Source organism: Nelumbo lutea, chromosome 6 (genome assembly GCF_056320005.1).
Source record: "Nelumbo lutea isolate HS-2025 chromosome 6, American lotus-T2T, whole genome shotgun sequence".
Lineage (NCBI taxonomy): Eukaryota > Viridiplantae > Streptophyta > Magnoliopsida > Proteales > Nelumbonaceae > Nelumbo > Nelumbo lutea.
Genome location: NC_142689.1, coordinates 62,996,114 through 63,016,805, shown reverse-complemented (window position 1 = coordinate 63,016,805; position 20,692 = coordinate 62,996,114). Strand labels below are relative to the sequence as shown.

Genomic DNA, 20,692 nt, shown 5'->3' with positions numbered 1-20,692 from the left:
GAAAAGACCCCAGGGCCTTACCATTCTCTTGTTGTATGTGGATGACATATTATTGACTGGAGATGATATAGAAGGAATCCAAGACCTCAAGTCTCTTCTCCATAGTTCCTTCTTCATGAAGGATCTCAGCCCTCTTAACTATTTCTTGGGACTTGAAGTCCAACGGAGCTCCCGAGGTTATTTTGTCTGCCAACATAAGTATGCCTCTGATCTTGTTAAGTTGGCCAACCTCAGTGATAATAAACAGGTTGGTACTCCCTTGGAGCTGAATGTCAAATTATCCAAACTAGAAGGCTCCCTGCTTCCTAATGCTTCCCTCTATCGGCAACTTGTAAGGTCTCTCATCTATCTCACCATGACTCATCTTGACATCTCACATGCAATTCAAGTTATTAGTTAGTTTGTTTCTGCACCTCGTCAACCTACGCTATATTCGAGGTTCTTTATCACAGGGTCTTTTCTTCTCTTCATCTTCTTCTCTCCAACTAAAGGCCTATGCTGATGCAGATTGGGCTGGACGCCCCGACACACGACGCTCCACTACCGGGTGGTGTGTCTTCATGGGTGACTCTCTAATATCATGGAAGTGCAAGAAACAACTGATTGTTTCCAAGTCCTCTACGGAAGCAGAGTACAGGACAATGTCATCTGTTTGTAGTGAAGTTGTTTGGCTTCAATCTTTATTTCAAGAGTTAGGATATTCCTCTCCTACGCCCATTCCTCTGTATGTGGATAACACTAGTGCCATTAAGATTTCTTCTAATCCAGTCTTTCATGAAAGGACAAAGCATATTGAGGTGGACTACCACTTTATCCGTGACCTGTTTCTTGCAAACTCTATCTCTCTCCCTCATGTTGCCTTTGATATGCAAGTTGCTAACATCTTCACAAAGGCCATGACGAGATCCAGACACTTATTTCTATTTAGCAAACTGATGCTCATGCCTCTACATCAGTTTGAGAGGGAGTGTGAAGAAACTCCTTGATGTACCATTTTATTGTAGTCTCTTTTGTATTGTTTTCTTATTTATTATTATTTTCACTTCAGCCCTGCAAGGGCCTCTCTATAAATTCTCTAAATTGTGTTGCCCTACGGCCCTCTTTGTAATTTCTTTAATTTCACTTTCTATATAAAGGACCCTTGGGGTAGAGTCGAATCATCCATTCTTCATCCCCAAAATTCTGTATTCTGCTCTGGGTTTGTTGACAGCTCCCACCCAATAGAGAAGACCAGAACTCCTCCAAGACTTGTCAGATCCCACAGATTTTCTGAGTGAGAAGAAAAACAAATATGGGTGACACAACCAGTCAGGTATCAGTTGAAAAGCAGTCCTAGAAGTAGGGACTGTGTTTGAAACAAAGAAAACTAGCAAGAGAAGATTAGAGAAGAAGAGACAGCTGTGGCAAGGAGAGTTAGAGGACGAGGAGTTCGAACTTAACCTCCCTCTAACTCTCTAATACACTTTTATTAAGTTAATCTTTTAGTAATTACAAGAGAGGTCCTTAGTTGGACAAGAAATTACAAAAGAGGAACATAAAAGAGTATGGGCCCAGAATAAGGCCCATTACAGAGAAGAACATAAAGATAATATACAGTAACAATCTATGGGCCATTCGGCCCATCTTCTCTACACTCCCCCACAAGCTGAGCATAGATGTCAATCATGCTCAGCTTGCCAGTGTCATGATGAAGTCTTGCCTTGGAAATGCCCTTGGTGAAAAAGTCTGCCAATTGTCCTTCAGAAGTAACGAATGGAAGGCACACTTCTCCGGAGGAGACTCTTTCTCGAATAAAATGTCTATCAACTTCAATATGTTTGGTTCTATCATGTTGTACCGGGTTGTGAGCAATGTTGATGGCAGCCTGATTATCACAGTACAACATCATGGGTCTGTCATGATCAATCCCAAGTTCTTCCATTAAGGACCTTAGCCACAACAATTCTGAGACCCCATGTGCCATGGCCCTATACTCTGCTTCTGCAGAAGATCTGGCCACAACAGATTGTTTCTTACTCCTCCAAGAGACAACATTACCAGCCACCAGACTGCAATATCCTGAAGTAGATCTTCTGTCATCCATATTTCCAGCCCAATCAGCATCAGTATAGGCTTCAAGTTTCAAGTGGTCAAGCTTGGTAAAAAGGATTCCTTTCCCTGGAGAGCCTTTCAGATAGCACAAAATCCGTTCTGCTGATGCAATATGAGTATCTCTAGGAGCATGCATGAACTGGCTAATGCAACTGACAGCATACGCAATATCTGGTCTAGTCATGCACAGGTACAGAAGCTTCCCAAGAAGTCTCTGAAAAACCCCTTTGTCTTCCAACAGAATTCCATCTGTAGCTGAAAGTTTGTGACTCATATCAATGGGAGTTGCAGCTAATCTTGCACCCAGTTTTCCAGTTTTAGACAATAAATCAAGAACATATTTCCTTGGGGAAATAAGGATCCCATCCTTGGATCTGGCAACTTCTATGCCAAGGAAGTATCTCAACTCCCCCAGATCCTTAATCTCAAATTCTGTACAGAGGAAAGACTTAAGAGCCAGAATGCCTGAGGCATCATCACCAGTCACTATAATGTCATCAACATACACAATGAGATACACTGCTAAAGATCTACTTTTCTTCACAAACTGAGTATGATCCGACTGTGTCTGAACATAGCTGAATTTAACAAGTGCAGCTCTAAATCTCTCAAACCAGGCTCTAGGAGATTGTTTAAGACCATAAAGAGATTTCTTCAATTTGCATACCTTTCCTTGCATATCTTTCCCATACATCCCTGGGGGAAGACACATGTAGACTTCCTCATGTAAGTCGCCATTCAGAAATGCATTCTTTACATCCAACTGATAGAGAAGTCAATCAAAGTGAGCTGCCAGAGATAAAAGAACCCTCACAGATGTCATCTTGGCAATAGGGGCAAAAGTCTCCAGGTAGTCAATCCCATATGTCTGTGTGTAGCCTTTTGCAACAAGCCTAGCCTTGTACCTCTCAATAGTTCCATCAGCCCTGTATTTAATAGTGAAACCCACTTGCACCCAATCGGATCCTTCCCTTCAGGCAAATCCACCACCTCCCAAGTACCATTTGCATGTAGAGCATCTATTTCGGTTTCCATGGCATCTCTCAATTCTGGAATCCCAAGAGCTTCTGAGATAGACCTAGGAATGGGGTTAGAAGAAACAGAAGAGAGATAGGCAAAGTATGAAGGAGAAAGCAGGTCATAAGAAAGGTGTTTGGAAATGCAGTGTGCAATACATTTCCGCTTCCCTTTCCTAACAGCAATGGGGACATCAGGGTCTGGAAAAGATGATTCCAAAGGAGTTGAAGCAGTACCTATTATCTTATCTGTGATTGGGAGTGTATGAGTTTCATCTGTTGTAAAGGAAACCATTTATTCATTCCTGGATCTCTACCTTTGATACACTTTGGGACTATGGATAGGGCGAGGGGGTAAAGAAATAGGGTCCCTGGGACAAGAGGTATGAAGTGATTGATCCTCCTTTGACTCATTTGGTGAGGATACAGGTTTGTCAAGAGACTCAACTGGAACAGGAAGAGGAATAGCAAAAACTTGTGACAGACTCTCTCCTTGTGGACAATGTCCATCCTGAGAGGAACCATAAAAAGGAGAAAGTTCATTAAAGGTAACATCCATAGATACATGTCGGGTGCCAGTCTTTGGATCAAAACAGCAATAACACTTTTGTGTGGGGGAGTAACCAAGGAAGATACATTTGTGGGCTTTCGGTTCAAACTTGTGTCTTTGCACACTTGGAATGTGAACATAACAGGTACAGCCAAACACACGAAGAGGAATTGGGAAGAGATCCTTGTCTAGATGAAGAAGACTGAAGGGGGATTTAAACCCTAGTACCATGGATGGCATACGGTTTATGAGATAGGTAGCAGTAAGTACAGCATCACCCCAAAATCTTGTGGGAACATGTGAGGTAAACAAAAGGCTCCTTGCAACTTCAACAATATGTCTATTTTTCCTCTCAGCAACTCCATTTTGTTAAGGGGTTCTAACACAGGAGCTTTGATGAATAACCCCCATGTCAGAAAGATACAAGGATAAACTCTTCTCAAAATACTCTTTTGCATTGTCAGATCTAAAAACATTAATTCTGGTACCAAATTGAGTTAGAACAAGCTCATGAAATTGCCTCACAAGTCTTGGGACTTCATCCCGGGATTCCATTAAGTATATCCAGGTGAATCTAGAGAAGTCATCAATAAACAAGATAAAATATCTGTAACCCCCCATAGAGGATAAATAGTACGGCCCCCACACATCATAGTGCAAAATATGAAAAAGAAAAGAGGATCTTTTATTGCTCACAAGGTAATTTTTTCTACAATGCTTTGACAACTGACAAGACTCACAATTTAGACTAGACACACTGACTCCCTTAAACAGTTTCGGAAACAAATGGCTTAAAGCAGAAAAAGGTAAATGACCCAACCGACAATGACTCAACATAATTTGACTAATAGACTCTAAAAAAGTAGAACCAAAAGCAACATTCTTGGGATGATCAAAGCATTGGCCAGGGGTGTCGAGCAAGTATATTCCATTCGCTTCATGGCCACTCCCAATCACCTTCTGAGACTTCAGGTCCTGAAACACACAGTGAGAAGGAAAAAAAGGTTACACAACAATTCGATGATTTGGTCAGGCTACTTACAGATAATAAGTTGGTATTTAATTTATGCACATGAAGAGTGGAAGATAAGAGTAAGGAGTTTGTAGGGTGATTTTGTCACGGCCAGGAAGTAAATCATAAGAAACAAATAAAGTGGAAAGGTTGGTCATGTGATCAGAAGCACCTGAGTCTATGATCCAAGGGGTTTTGTGTGTACCTGAGGTGGATGCATGGTTAGCGGAAGCCCTTATACCTGAGTGAGCAAATGCAATGGTGGCTGAACTTCCAGAAGGGATGGATGATGAAGATGCACCTTCAAGCTGACTGATCATCTTTCCAAACTTCTCATATTCAGCTTTCATGGCTGCCAACTGTGCACTGGTAGATTCAACCTCTGTATTTGTGCCTGTGGCTGCATGTGCACTTCCTGTCTTTCTACTATCATTCTTCTTCTGGAATCTGATAGGTACAAGATTGGGATGCAATTTCCAGCACTCGTCCTTTGTATGTTTCGGCTTCTTACAATATTCATACATTACTTCCTTCCTGTGCCACTGTGAGCTTCTGTAACCCCTTTGGGTTTAATTCCCATGTTTGCAAAATGATCATTGGTACCAACTCCTTGAACCTGCACTTGCCTTCTACTTTCTTCACTACTGACCAGAGTATATGCTTGTGACAATGAAACATCTTCCTTGGACAAGATGTTTTGCTTTGTAATATCATATTCAGAATTTCGGCCCTGTCAAGAACTCAAAGACCCTATTCCGTTCAACCAATTTCCTGTATGTTTCAGCATCCTTAGGGGTATCCCAAGTCACAGCCTCTATCAAATCAATCTTTTGCCATATAGATTTTAAGGTTGAGAAGTATGTTGCAAGTGACATCTTCCCCTGTCTTAGATTCTTCACATCACTTCTCATTTTGTAAGCTCTAGCAACATTCAACTTCTGGGAGTAAGTCTCTGCAACACTATCCCAGATTTCTTTAGCCGAATTCATCCACAGATAATGTTGACTGATCTGTGGCTGCATTGAGTTCACAAGCCACCCAATCACAGTGTAGTTTTCTTGTACCCATCTCTCATAAGATGGATCATCCTCTGAAGGAGCTTTCTTGCTCCCGGAAATAAAACCCCATTTTCCTTTGCTACAAATATGGATTTTCACTGATTGTGACCAAGCCAAGTAGTTGGTCCCATCAAGCTTGACTGTAGTTATAGCCAGCATAGAACCGGTTGGGGTTCCCAAAATCTGCCCATATTTAGCAGCATTCTTGTTTTCAAAGTTTGAGAAATCCATCATGCAAAGTTCGGTGGTAGTTTTTTTTTTACTGTTTCAGCCTTCAAAAAGACACCCAACAACCTCCAATCACAAGGTATTTCAGATTCTAACAGCCGATTTCCCAAAGAGGAAGACAAAAGACCACAGTCCTTAAGAGACCTTTTGTCGAACACTCAGTGTGCAATACTTAACAGCCCACTGTTAACTGAAGAAACCACTTCAAAGTGTTCAGTATAGGTCCAAGAAGGGGCTGGAATGAAGATGAGACTAGTATCACTTAGTTTTAAAATAGTCTCAGCAACTTCCCAACCCAATGATCAGCCGAATAGGACCTCCAAAGCAACCCAGAAATTTCTGAGTAGGAGCAGTCCAGCAACAGTGGCCGAATGAAGTAGTCTCAGCAGTAGTGATTCCAGAGGTATTTCGGCTACTTGACAGTCCAGAAAAGAAATGAAAAACAACCCAGAAATCTCTGGATTAAATCAGACCAGAGGATAGCCGAATAGTTGTACTGTTTCCAAAGAAACTTCGGACTTTTAACAGTCCGGAACAGTAAAAAATTAACCCAGAAACAACTGAGCAAAGACTTACAGTAAGAGAGTCTCTAGTTTGAACTATAAACCAGGTTGAACACTTGTCCTCTAGGATGACTTCGAAAACCCTTTTTTCTGATTTTAAATCAGGCAAAGCAACTTGTTCTCTGATTCTTCCTGGTCACCGAACCCTTCTCCAAGTGTGTAGAAGCTTGGGAACCCTCCAATGACCTCCAAGAATCAGGCGGATGACTGTAAACTCTCAACCCTAGAACCTCCTCATGTAGTTGGCTGAACTAGAACCACATGAGGGACACGCCAAGCAATGGCCTGCTCTGATACCAAGTTGAAAAACAGTCCTAGAAGTAGGGACTGTGTTTGAAACAAAGAAAACTAGCAAGAGAAGATTAGAGAAGAAGAGAGAGCTGCGGCAAGGAGAGTTAGAGGATGAGGAGTTCGAACATAACCTCCCTCTAACTCTCTAATACACTTTTATTAAGTTAATCTTTTAGTAATTACAAGAGAGGTCCTTAGTTGGACAAGAAATTACAAGAGGAACATAAAAGAGTATGGGCCCAGAATAAGGCCCATTACAGAGAAGAACATAAAGATAATATACAGTAACAGTCTATGGGCCATTCGGCCCATCTTCTCTACAGTATCCTCCCAAATAAAAGCCTCGAAAGAGAACTAGGATTAGGGTTGAAGAGAACAGCCCTAACACCAGTTGAAACACCCAGAGAACAATACCCCTAATATGGCCAACGAGTGAGCAAGGAAAGAACAGAAATTATAGAGCAGCCTGCTCTGATACCATGTCAACAAACCCAAAGAAGAATACAGAATTCTAGGGTGAAGAAATGGATACTTTGACCCTACCTGATGCAGGAGCTTAAGAGGCAAAACTGGAATTTAATGAAAATTTATGCATTTCTGTATTTTTGGATAGTAGGGGTGTTTTTGTCATTTAGCAATTTTATGTGGGGTCCATTGATAGGGTTTCATTTTTTTAATTATAGTTTGTTTATGTTTAAAATTTTAGAGTCATTGCATAAGTAGGATTAGAGTTATTGAGTGTTCTTTGAATTGAAATAGGATATGACAGCTTAGTCTGAGTCCTACTAGGATTATTGAGCCTAACAGTTTGACTCCTAAGACTATTATGAGTTTAACAGTTTGACTCCTGGGATTATTATGAGATTAGAGTTTATAAATTATATTGAGTTTTTTCAGCTTATGCTAGCTATGGTGAGTGATTCCCATGCTCTAGAGTGATTCTAGGCACCCTGTGAGTGATTCGAAGTATTTTCTCTCTTCTTCTCCCTATTTTATCTCTTATTCTTCCAAGAAGCCATTACAGCCATCGAAGCCAATGACTTTGATCAAGAAGATCATTCAACATTCTCTAAGGACTAGAACTGAGCTGGTCCTACATCAGTGATGCTGACAAAAGATGGCTGATATTTGGTCTTTGGACTTCAACATCCTCTATTTATGACATAACTGACAAGACCAATCAGTACCACAAATAGGAATGAGAAGCCACTGGCATGATTTTTGCTAATCTCTTTTCTCATCAACTCCTGTTCAGTTAAATAATTGATCACAAAAATACCCCTACTGTCCAAGAAAATACAGAAATACATAAAATTTCATAAAATTCCGATTTTGCCTCTTTAGCTCCTGTATCACTACCCCAATAGGCCTTTATATAGATAATGGAATTAGAGAATTTACAGAGTGGCCCTTGTAGGGCAACAAATAAAATATTTATAGAAAGGCCTTTGCAGGGCTGAAGAGAAAATAATAAAATAAGAGATACAATACAATATGAACTACAGTAATATGGTACATCGGTGAGTTTATCCACATTTTGCTCATGTTAATAAATCATGCATTTTTTTTTCTAGTGATTTCTCATCAGTATCACTATCAAATGTACTTTTTCTATTAATAAACTTCCTTTTTTATTGACTACTAAAAAAATAAATCATGCATTTCTTGTAGTTTGAGTAAGTCATATTTTGCCTTTTTCAACTTATGATGCGCATTATTGTGTTCCTTTCTAAGTTGATTTACAGTAATGTTTAGTTGTCACCCATGACTTCACGGTTGGGCTACAAATATTTTTTGATTTTTGTTGATGATTGTACTTACTATACTTGGATATACTTCATTACATAGAAATTAGAAGCTTTTCTATGTTTAAACTTTTTCTTGCTCTGCTGAAGAACCAATTTGACACAACTGTGGGAATATTCCATTTAGATTTAGGGGGGCAATACATTAATGGAGACTTCCAATTTTTTTTCTAAGGGAACAAGGTATACATTCACAAAAGTCTTGCCCTGGCACTCTACAACAGAATGGGGTTGCAGAACGCAAAAACTGGTGAGAACCTTGTTGTAGGATTCCCCTGGTCCTACTCCCTTTTGGGTGGAGGTAGCTTGTACAGTTGGTCATCTTATTAATTTGATTCCTTAGTTCTTGGTAATACTTCTCCATTCCAAACATTGTTTCATTAGCCACCAAACTTCTCTTCTCTTCATGTTTTTGGGTGTATGTGCTTTGTCCACCTCCTCCCCATGAACAGACTAAGCTCATCCTTAGTCTATCATGTGTGCCTTTATGGGATATAACTCCAACCACAAAGGATTTATTTGTTATGATCCTCAAGTTTGTCGAATCAAGATTTCTAGAAATGTAGTGATTCTTGAAAATATCTCCTTTTTTAGTCACATTGCAAAGTGTCCTACTCCTTTTTCGGTTCTGTGCTCCTTTGATACTACAAGTTCTTTGGACTGCTCATCAGGTCTTGCTCCATCTCTTATTCAGTATGCAAGAAGGTGGACAACTGGTCAAGAACCTATTGCCCTAGCTCCAACACTATCAGTTCAAGGTAACTCCTCCAATGATGACACTGTAAGTTCTCTTCCTACTTGTTATTCTCATGCCTTACCCTCTTCTCCTCCACCTTTATGTCTCTCTACTTGCATTTCTAAGCCTCCTAACCGCTATGGTTTCTCTCCACCCTATAGCTCCTTTTCCGCTATTTTGTCATCGACAGAGATTCCTAAGATTTACTGGCAGGCTGTCTATTCTGCATTGGAAAGAAGCTTTGAACACTGAAATTCAGGCCCTCCTAGAAATGTTACATGGGATTTGGTTCCTGCTCCTGATGCCTCTATCATTAGCAGTAGATGGATCTACTATGTGAAATTGAATTCTAGTGGTAGCCTTGATAGGTACAAGGCTCATTTGGTGGTATAAGGATATAAACAGGAGTATGGCATTGATTATGAGGAGAAATTTGCTCATGTTGCCAAGCTGTCCATAGTTCGCATTGTGCTTGCCATCTCTATTGTCAAACAATGGGACATTTATCAAGTGGATGTTAAGAATGTTTTTCTACATGGACATTTGAAGGAGATAGTATTTATGAAACCCCCTCTAGGATATCGTGATGATCCTACCATGGTCTATAATCTAAAGAGATCTCCATATGGACTCAAACAAATTCCTAGAGCTTGGTTTGAGAGATTTCCTTCTGTTATTACAGATAGTTTTAAGAGTCCTTATTAGAGATCTTAAGGGTCTTACTCATGTGAAGGGCATTACTCTTTCGCTTTTATATGTGGATGGCATCCTTATTATTGGAGATCTTAAGGGTATTACTCATGTGAAGGGTCTTCTTAGTAAGACCTTCAAGATGAAGGATCTTGGTCTTTTTACCTATTTTTTGGGCTTTGAGGTAACTTGGTCTTCTCAGGGCTATTTTGTCAACCAATAGAAGTGCGCTATAGATTAAGTCACATTGGCTCATCTGACAAATGAAAAGCAGGTTGACACCCCTCTTGAAATCAATCTGAAGCTCTCTAAAGATGATGGTGAACCTCTTACAGATGCTACATTATATCAGCAGCTTGTGGGTAGTCTTATTTATCTTACCATGACTTGTCCCTTCCTATGTTGTCCAAGTGGTTAGCCCATCTCCTTGACAATCACATATATCCATTATCCTTAGGATTATTAGATACATTTGTGGTACTTTGTCTGAATGTGTGTTTTTCTCATCATCATCTTCCTTGGACTTATTTGCTTATACCAATGTTGACTGGGCAGGGTGCCTAGGCACTCAAAGGTCTACAACAGCATGGTATGTTTTCTTGGGTGATCCTCTTGTTTCTGTTTGAAATGGTAGAAAACTGATCTGCTTCATTCCATTGCCAATCGGCATATTTATATAGTAAACTGCTGCAATAAATAGAAAATAAATTTTCTAAATCAATCCCTATAATTAAGGGACTAATCAATCCCTATAATTAAGGGACTAACCTTTTTTAATCCCCATATTTAAGGGATTATATTTTTCCACAATCCTAGGAATACATATTCACATAATTCTATTTTTACACAATTACCAAATATAAATGCTAACTACCAAATATACATCTACACCAGAAATCCCACGTTTTCCAACAGTTTCCTAGAAGTCCAAGAAGGAACCAGCAGTATCTAAATCCTCTATTGAAGCAGAGTATCACACCATGTCATCTGTTTGCAGTGAGATTGTAGGTTTAAAGCTCTTCTTCATGACTTATATATTTTGGTCTCTCATTCGGTTCATATCCAAGCTAATAATGTTTGGTGCAATCAAGATTGCCTCAAATCCTATACTCCATGAATGCACAAAGCACATTGAGGTTGATTTCCATTTTATTTGAGATCAGTTTCTTCCTCATATCTCTTCTGCGCTTCAATTTGCAGATATCTTCACCAAAGCTATGACTCATCCTCGACACAAATTTCTAGCTGATAGACTGATGCTTTTTTCTTGGCATCAGTTTGAGGGGGTTGTAGAGAAAAGGGCTGATCTCTTGTTTTTCTTATTTGGGAGTATCTTTTTAGTGTGTATACTATGTACCATATCACTGCATATATTTCTTATTAGTTCTTTTATTCTTTCTTGAACTAGAGAAGGGCACAATGGTCCTTTCTCGTTTTTGTATTTCATTAATATATAACATATATTGTTTGGGTGTGTGATACACAAGACACACCCCTCAAAACTTTTCTCCCTTCTCCTGTACGAACCCTAGTTATCAGATCTGTGGCTTCTATAGTTCTTATTATACAAAGGAACCATTGCTTGGTGCAATGATAAAATCTTGGGCTTTCAAGCAAGAGAACACATTGTGTGCAGAAAATAACAAAGGTTAGGTCTGTATCCAGTAGTCCCCAACCAAGACCATGGATAGCTGAAACCAACATCACATAATGGTCCTTATGTCTGTATACACATATTCTGATTTATGTCTTCTCTTGTTCACCTAATTTTTAGGTATCCTTTCTCTAATCTCTGTGCTGCTTGTCATTCTCTCCATTTCAATGCTAATTCATTTCAAACCCAAATCATAATTACCTATTTTTTTTGTGGTGAATCTTTTTATATTAATCATTTGGTTGCCATTGGTGCTTTTTGGTGTCTATGATATCCTGGTTATCGTTTTTTCTCTTTTTCTCACCAGCATTTTTTTAGCATCTCTAGAGGGGGAAAAGAAGGCTAGTCTCACAAAAATTGTACTGTCTTTTGTGTGACTTTTGAATAGGTTCAAGAGAAGAAGGTGAAGAAGATATGCGACATGAATTTAGATCCTTCAGCATCAGTAGGAAATAGAAGACTTGTGGGACCAATTGGAGTAGCAACTGACTTTGTATTTCCCCCTGGAGGATTTCCTTCTCTACACTTACCTGTGGTAGTTGTATTCAACTCTGGTTTTCTGGTTCTGTTTTTCAAATTTTAATGTTGTCATATATTTTATTTTTCTGCTTCACACTCGCCTAAAGTTAACAAAAAAAAAAACTATCATGACATGATTGATTCTTTACTGCTTTTTCTTAAAGTTGACTTGTAGAAGCATAATAAAATTATGAAACTATTAGAACACTATGAAAATGTTTGAAATCTATGATAAATGGTAAACCTTTATAAAAATATAGAATTGAAATTGATACATATTTGGAAGTTATTATTACAACCAAAACAACTATTTAAAACAAGAAACATAAAATATAGAAAATAATTGCTTTTTTTTGGATATTCAACAGAATAATGATATTTTGATGATAGTATGTTACAAAGAGGAAAAGAACAAAACATATTATGACCTTGGAGGCCATAATATGTTACATCTAACAAGCATATTATGTTTGGCAATACAGTTCAGCAAAGAAGGTCTTCAACAAATCCATTACTAGTTATGATGAACACCTGGGAGGCCATACTGATTACATGATTGAAGTATCTAATGAAATTATTAGTTATTGATAAGAAAGGGATTGATAAATCATGGATCTAATTCTGTCTTATTACTGGTACTCTAAGCGGTGCAAAATTGATTGGGGTCTAGTGAATTGCCACATCTCAAACTCAGAGGGCACAGTACTGTCCACTGTCTGGGTTCCACTATATATTACTGGGCTAAAAAATCGTGTTGAACCATGATTACATTGTGAGTTACCATATTGAATATTTTGTTTTAACTCATATAAAGGTCCCAAAATAATGCATCTATTATATGGTTAAAGTTCATCCAATTTGATGATTACTTATGTAGGAATTTCTTAGGGGGCAAGATCAACATTATGCCTTGATCCCTGAACAAGTGGCACTTCACAAGTTATATAGGTTAAAGTTTTATGCCACTGTGAGTTGCCATATTGAATGTTTTATTTCAACTCGTAGAAAGGTCCCAAAATGATGCATCCATTATATGGTTAAAGTTCATCCAATTTGATGATTACTATGTAGGAATTTCTTAGGGGACAAAATCAACAATATGCCCTGATCCCTGAACAAATGACACTTCACAAGTTATATTTGCTATTTAATGTTATCTGTCTACTGTTGCCCCGGGTTCTAAGGCACTATATATAATGGTTACAACTGTATATCTATCATTTGATCTAAAAGCCGGATTTCCATGACATGGAAGGAAATTGATCTGCTCTACTTGTGCGGTATTATTTATTCTAGTGCCCCAATCTTTTATATTATTAGTAAATATTAGGTCGAATTTAATATCTTAGTTATAAAAGTTCTACATATATGATTGGTTTTAAAAATTAATATATTTACCAGCAAGGCTAAGCATTAAATCTAACTGTCATTGTACTTTAGAATGCACGCAAGGTAGTTTTTCATCTTTCTCTCTCTCTCCATATATGGTATAAACAACTTTATCGTCTGTTGTTTTGCTTATTTCTTGAATTATTCTTCAAGCAACAACAACAACAAAGACAACTTATGAAATATTAAAATAACATTCTTATATATAATTTTTTTAAATGGTATCTATGTGGACATGTATTTTTGTTAATTCATGTACCAAATCAACTAAACTTCTACAATAAATTATGTATCGTTTACCCATGTTTCTATGATATATAAATTTTTGGAAAGAACATAATGTAATTATTTTTAATGAAAATTCATGCATCGATGTTATAAATTCTTTGGGAAGAAGTAAGCAATCCAGAAAAAACTTGGGAGAGATTGGGAGGTTATGTATTTTTTCATCTATTTAAGCTACAGTCGAAATTTCAGTGTTTATGGAAATTTCTTATGAAGCATTGCATCATTTCAGAGAATTTTCTGAAATCTCCTGCAGAAATATTTGAAACTGGAAATATATATAAAGGATACTCTAAATATTGATAAAAAATGTTCTGAATAATGATCAAAACTGAAATTACAGGATTTATTTTGAAAATTGTAAACCATGGTAACCAGTGAATATGTCCTCTAAGAGTTAACTATGGGCTTTTGAATCTTTCAGTCTTTCCTTCCCTCTTATAATTTTATTGTCCATTGTCTCTTGGTAAGCATTTTTTATTGCTTTATTTATTTGACTCTTAAATCTCTGTGTGCTTGCAAGTTTTTTCTGTCATCCATTAGGTAGTAAGTAAAATTTTAATTTGGCTGGCTCCACAAATCAGTTCCTTGAGACTGAACTTGAAATTTTCTTTAAAAGATGTGTTTCTTTGTTTTCTCTTTAGCAGATCATTGGCCATGAGACAAATCTTGTTCCTAGATGTCGAAGAGTATATGCACATGCACATGATTATCATATTAATTCCATTTCAAACAACAGGTATGCTTGAGCCTATTTCTTTCGTTCCCTTTTTAGAAGTAAATATGATTATGTTCTCTCATGTCTATGATGTGAGATCTTCTTTCTTTGTTCTGGAAATAGCAATCAGATTGTATTATGTCATAAAATGAGTAGAAAAAACCACACATTTGAACACAATGGAATTACAAGCAAGTAAAAAAAACAATAGGTTGCCAATACGATCATTTATAACTTCTTCCTAGAGTTACAAATTTATTCCCTAGCTTGGTATTTTCCAATTAAGCTCTTCCTGATTCACCCCAATCCGAGTAGAGAATCAGCTAGGCCTTTGAAAGATTTAGGTGCCCAGGTGAAAAGCAGTTAAAGTTGGAGGCTATAATGTTATAATCTCTTATCCAGTGTCTTAGAGGCCAGGGGCCATGGTGGGGATGCAACTTGGGTGGGATAGGGTTCCAAGTTTCTTAAAATTTGAATGGACCCGGCCCAAGAGCCAGTGCCTGACACTGGAAATTCTTCAAATTGGGAACTCAACTTGCACTCCTTGACCATGGGTTAAAGTATTGTTATTGGTACAATATTTTGTAAGTGCAAATTCAGATGCACTTTGGTGTGTCACATAGGTGATGTTTAAGTCTGTTGGTTTTACCATACATTCTGGTAAACCAAGAAACACAAGTACAAGTATTTTTAATTGTGAAAAGGAGTAAACTGTTATTGTAAAAGTTGCAGTACAACCATTAGAGTTGTTTATGCTAATTAAGATAAAAAAATAGTACACACTGTTAATCTTAGGGTATGCATATAACCCACTGAAGGGTTTTACAGTTCCATTTGGGTCCACTGTTGGAACATTTAAGTTTAAAGTGGGCCATGCTCACTATTTAAACAGTATATATCAGTGGGGCCCACCTTTTTGTGGGGCCCACTGTTAAAATATTAAAGTGGGTCATGCCCACTACCAAATCAGTATAGTGGGTTTCACCTTTTACCGATTAATGGGACTCATCGTTAAGATGTATAAGTTTAAAATACATACGTACCCAATGGTGTATGGGTCCCATGACCTATCTACCAATTGTGGGGCCCACTCATGGGTATAACCCACTAAGAGTCTAAGCTGATGGGACTGCTTATACCTGTTATTGGGTTTAACCCTTACAAAGTAGCTCTTTCACATAAAATCAAAATCAAAGAGTATTCTCTCTAAGGAATATAATTAAGGGGTTTTAGCAAACATAGTGCATACTTATACACCCTGAATAGGGAAACCCTAATTCTACTCAAGTTCTTTTTTTTTGAGAATTATGACCAAAACACTATCAAACTCTATATTGTCCTTAAAATGATATATTTTATGCAGTATTTTGTCCATTTTCTACTTTTTAGTTCATCAATGCTGGGTTGGTCTTATTTATTTTTTGAGATCTGCTGGCAAACTAATGTGTTTGGTGATAATCTCTGCTAGTCAATTCATCAAAAAAAATCTCCACTTGTCATAATATTTGATGAAAAAATTTAATTTATCAGAATTGCTTTCAAGATGGCAGAAGTTACGTGGATGCTTAATGGCTTAAATAAGAATTTTCCTTTTGCTGCTACCATGAGCTTTTAATTTTGGCTCATCTGTTCATGTTTTCTGTTTCTTTTTTGTTTTCTCTTTTTTAACCATCCTCAGTGATGGTGAGACATTCATATCAGCAGATGATTTGCGAATAAATTTGTGGAACTTAGAGATATGTAATCAAAGTTTCAACATTGTCGATGTGAAGCCTGTTAATATGGAAGACCTCACTGGTATGCTGTTTCCTTCCTCCTCCTCTCTGCCTCTTTTGGTTTATATCAATGTATTTATGTGTGTTCTCTACATATGGAGAAAAGTAGGCTAAATTGGGTAAGAGAGCATCATTTCTACATGACACTCCTATTTTTGCCACATGGAGAAATTATGCCACCAATGTGAACTATTCTTTGGATAGGGAACACTTTTGATTTGCTGCTTTTTCCGCTATGCCAGTCCATCTTGGCTTTATACTCCACTTTATATTGGAGTTTCACCTGACTGATGCGTAGCTTCAAAGATTTTACTCTTTTTTTTTATATCTTAAATATTTTACTTTTTTAAACAAAAGAAGAATGACAAGGGCTTTCTTGGACACATTGCAAGGGCTTTTGGGCTGAAATTTTCCCTTTTACTTCAAGAAAGACCAAACAAGCTCTTCTTCGGGGATTCGAACTGGCTATCTTGATGGATTATCCAATTGGGAGATTGAAGGGGATTTCCAAGTGGTAATAGCCTAATAGGATGGAAGGGGACATATGTATGGAAATGAATCTTGAGATACATTGTCTATTTGCGTTTTCATAATCCTTTATATATTGAACTATTATTGTGTATATTAAATACAAGCATTTTCTTTTATATTTTCTTGGATGCAAAATATTCTGAGCTATTGCACTTATCCATGTTGCTATATCCCACTATTTGTATTTGATACCAGCACATCCATCAGTATTTAGGTTAAATAGATGTGTAGGATAAGTGGACACATTCATAATTTGTAACTTCATCTACTTGGTTACTGCTGCTTCAACCAGTCAGGCTGGCTTATCAATTCAGTAATATCTTTTATTGGTTTACAGAGGTTATAACATCTGCAGAATTCCATCCTACCCATTGCAATACATTAGCGTACAGTAGTTCAAAGGGCACAATACGACTTATTGACATGAGGCAATCAGCTTTGTGTGACACCCATGCTAAACTGTAAGAATTTTGACTTACTAATGGTTCTCATGCATGTCAGTTGACAACTAGCTCTATATTTTTGCATACCTTAAACAGTGTTTATTCAAGTGAAAGTGATGTTTAAATTACTTTGTAGGTTTGAGGAACATGGTACACCTGGTTCACGATCATTTTTCACTGAGATAATTACTTCAATATCAGATATTAAGTTTGGGACGGATGGAAGACACATATTGAGTCGTGACTATATGACCCTAAAGGTTGGTGCTTGTTTTTTGAGTTCTTTCTGAAGGTCGTCTACATTTTGTTCTTTAAAGGGTCTATTTTCTTATCTGAGATTCTGTCTAAATCCTTTGAAAATATGGAAAAGTTTTAAAGATGATTAAACTGTAATTTCTATTTGATTTTAGTTGGTGGCGGAAAAGTTTATATTTGAAGTGCAAAAGAGCTTCATGTTCAGATGGTTAAAGATCATCTGATTGGTACTGTTTCTTAATGTAATCACTGCCTTAGGCAGGTCCTCATCCTTGAAGACTCCCGAAAGTTTATTTATGGGTCCTGTAGGCACAGTCTCAAGACATTTCTCTAAATGCTTTTAGATTTCTTACCCTGTCATGATGAACCAGATAATCCCCATATGCATCTAACTCCCATATAATTTAGGCGGCTATGCCAAAGTCTAATCTATATCTGTGAATTAGTTTTGATAGATTGTTGGTTGTCATTTCAGCTTTGGGATTTAAACATGGAATCTAGACCTGTTGCAACCTTCCAGGTCCACGAGTATCTAAGGCCTAAGGTGACTTTCCGCTTTTAAATCTCTGAACCCATTGGTACTTGTGCCAATAATTATTCATTAACTTTTCTGTTATGTAGCTATGTGATCTATATGAAAATGATTCCATCTTTGACAAATTCGAATGCTGTTTGAGTGGCGATGGCCTTCATGTTGCCACTGGTTCTTACAGGTTTTGGTTTCTACTCTTATCTATTATGTTCTGCTTTCAGATTCTCTACTTATTGCTGTTTACTGAATGTTATTCTGTGATTCAGCAACCTATTTCGTGTTTTTGGCACTGTTTCCGGCAATAATGAGGCAACATTAGAGGCCAGTAAAAATCCTAACAGGTACTCACAGGAGTTTAGGTTCCGTGGTTTTTTTAAGGCATTTATGCATTCTTGGGTATTACCTTATTTCTGTTTCTACCCCTCTAAATGGTTCAGACGTCAAGCTCAGACACCTACCAAGCCTTCAAGATCTTTCACCAGTTTGACACGTTCTCGAAGACGAGGTAGGTATTGGTGTGGCTGTTTTGTTTTCTATCACCTCACATGCTTAGAAGAATAACCATTGCAAATTTCCTATTCATCCTGGGTTAAACTAACTACTATTCTAAAGAGGAATAAGAGCAATGAGCCCATTGATAAATGCCGAATTGGCTGAACTGAATTACTTATTGGCAAAACAGAAGGGAGGAAGTACTTTGAAGTCCATTCGCATATGTAGACCTGTTCATGGGCCGGGCTTCAGGCTTCGGGGAAGGCCCATTAGAATTTTGACAAAAGCCAAGCCTTAGCCTGGCCCATGAACAGGTCTACCCATATGTAAAGGTTCATCACTCTCGTATGGGCTCAATATGGTCTGTAAATAGCATAATGCCTGAAGCTCAATATTTTCTGAATATCTTGCCATACGTATATTCTTGCTGTCCAAAAGGCCATGTATGAATCTGCAGGTCGCATGCATTAAATGGTAGGACAAGCTCCAGTTAAAGGTATCAGTTTGTTAGACCATAAAATTGACCTACAGAAATACAGGTATACATAGAGACAAGGGGTGGGAGGTGGATGGAGGCTGGACACCTGAGGAATTCCACCTTGTGAGAATCTTGCATGCCCAAAATTTATCTATCTGCTTATTGCAACTACAGGATTTGAGCATTCCTTTGGATGTTCAAAAATTGTTTGGCTGTTCATGCGTGGGTTCTGTTAAAAATGATTGGTCCACTCACTCTGCAACTGCAAAAGCAGATCCTTGGGGCCACGCCACATACATTATTTTCCATCTACAAGACAAAAACCCTAGGTTGGGTCTTATTTGGAATTGAAAACCATGATCAATGAATTGTGGTCTGTTCTAGGATCCATGTTCATTTATTTTTTCTGGGTAGAACAAACTCCTTAACCAAAGAAAATAACAAACTCCATTACTTTTCCAACTCTCAAAGCTTTAAACTAGCCCCTTGTCTTTAGGACATTGACCAACCCCTGCTGACCCTTTTAGGGTTTTAGTAACTGCCTTACATTATTTACATCTTGTCATTCTTCACTGCATCTTGTACCGTGCCCGATAATTTGATACGTTCTCATGTATTGTATTATCAGGAGCTGACGTTCTGAGTGCAGATGCAAATGGAGGAGTTTATGATTTCTCAACCAAGTTGCTCCACTTGGCATGGCATCCAACCTCAAATGTTCTTGCTTGTGCTGCTGCTAATAGCCTCTATATGTATTATGCGAATGTTCCCCAAAATGATGTTCAGTGAATGATTATTTTCAGAATTGGAAGAGGTGGAGTGGGTTCCATTACTGCATGCAATTTGTATCATGATCTGCGGCAAGCTGCTCACTTGTCTAATTCTTTTGTAGAAAAGATGAAATTCTTTACTTGTTCTTTTTTTTTTCTATTTTCATCCTTTTTTTGGAAGGTTTTGTTAGGGTGGTGCAAATATGTTACCTCAAAAGGAGGGAAGTTGCACCCACATTGCCTATTCCCTGGGAACCATGGGGAAGAGCATGTTTTGGTAGTTGGGGGTAGGGCATCCATTTGGTTCGTATCACAAGCTCTGGTAAGTTTATACATATTTTGATTACTATGATAAATAGAGTTGAAAAATGCCTGTCACAATGTCTTTTAGCAGTTTGTGTAAATCCAGACTATCTAGTGATGGAATAATAGTTCACTAGTTCCATGTATGATTATTTTAAAAACATTCATTCTTTTCTCTGGTTGTCTATAAAATTTTGAATAAATGGTTTCATTTATATTACCAGCGTAGCAGTGGAGGGAAGAACTGGTAGTTGGATTCATGATTATGGCATCTGTACACAACTAAGCAATAGTCTGGACTTGTTGCTTTTCTGTTTTATGGTTCTTCTAGTGATGGTCTTTGAAAAGCATGCAAACCGTGTCTGAGAATTGGATTCTGTAGCAGTTTTGTTTTTCCAGTTAACCCAAGCCAAGATAGGTATATGCGTATGTGGCTCTCTTGTGCATGTATTTGAGGAAGAGGCACAAGTTGGCAAAATTATTCTATAGTTATGAGGGAAAGCTGCTA

The 20,692-nt window shown here is 37.8% G+C and overlaps 1 protein-coding gene across 15 annotated transcripts in view; it reads left to right on the top strand.

The window, feature by feature from the left end:
- LOC148849228 (serine/threonine protein phosphatase 2A 55 kDa regulatory subunit B beta isoform-like) overlaps nucleotides 1-20,376 on the top strand; it is a 99,004-nt gene extending 78,628 nt beyond the window's left edge. For 4 of the 15 annotated variants that reach the window (XM_088950431.1, XM_088950440.1, XM_088950435.1 and 1 more), the window contains 10 exons: nucleotides 12,083-12,232; nucleotides 14,535-14,626; nucleotides 16,284-16,402; nucleotides 17,249-17,372; nucleotides 17,491-17,614; nucleotides 18,085-18,153; nucleotides 18,231-18,322; nucleotides 18,408-18,482; nucleotides 18,579-18,646; nucleotides 19,740-20,376. In XM_088950431.1, coding sequence (XP_088806557.1) covers nucleotides 12,083-12,232; nucleotides 14,535-14,626; nucleotides 16,284-16,402; nucleotides 17,249-17,372; nucleotides 17,491-17,614; nucleotides 18,085-18,153; nucleotides 18,231-18,322; nucleotides 18,408-18,482; nucleotides 18,579-18,646; nucleotides 19,740-19,900 — 1,074 coding nt within the window. In that variant the 3' untranslated portion in view covers nucleotides 19,901-20,376. Of the gene's footprint in view, nucleotides 1-12,082; nucleotides 12,233-14,531; nucleotides 14,627-16,283; nucleotides 16,403-17,248; nucleotides 17,373-17,490; nucleotides 17,615-18,084; nucleotides 18,154-18,230; nucleotides 18,323-18,407; nucleotides 18,483-18,578; nucleotides 18,647-19,090; nucleotides 19,130-19,739 lie in introns of all 15 variants that reach the window. The other 11 variants (XM_088950433.1, XM_088950441.1, XM_088950437.1 and 8 more) reach the window with 6 other exon arrangements.
- Nucleotides 20,377-20,692: the final 316 nt, after the last annotated feature.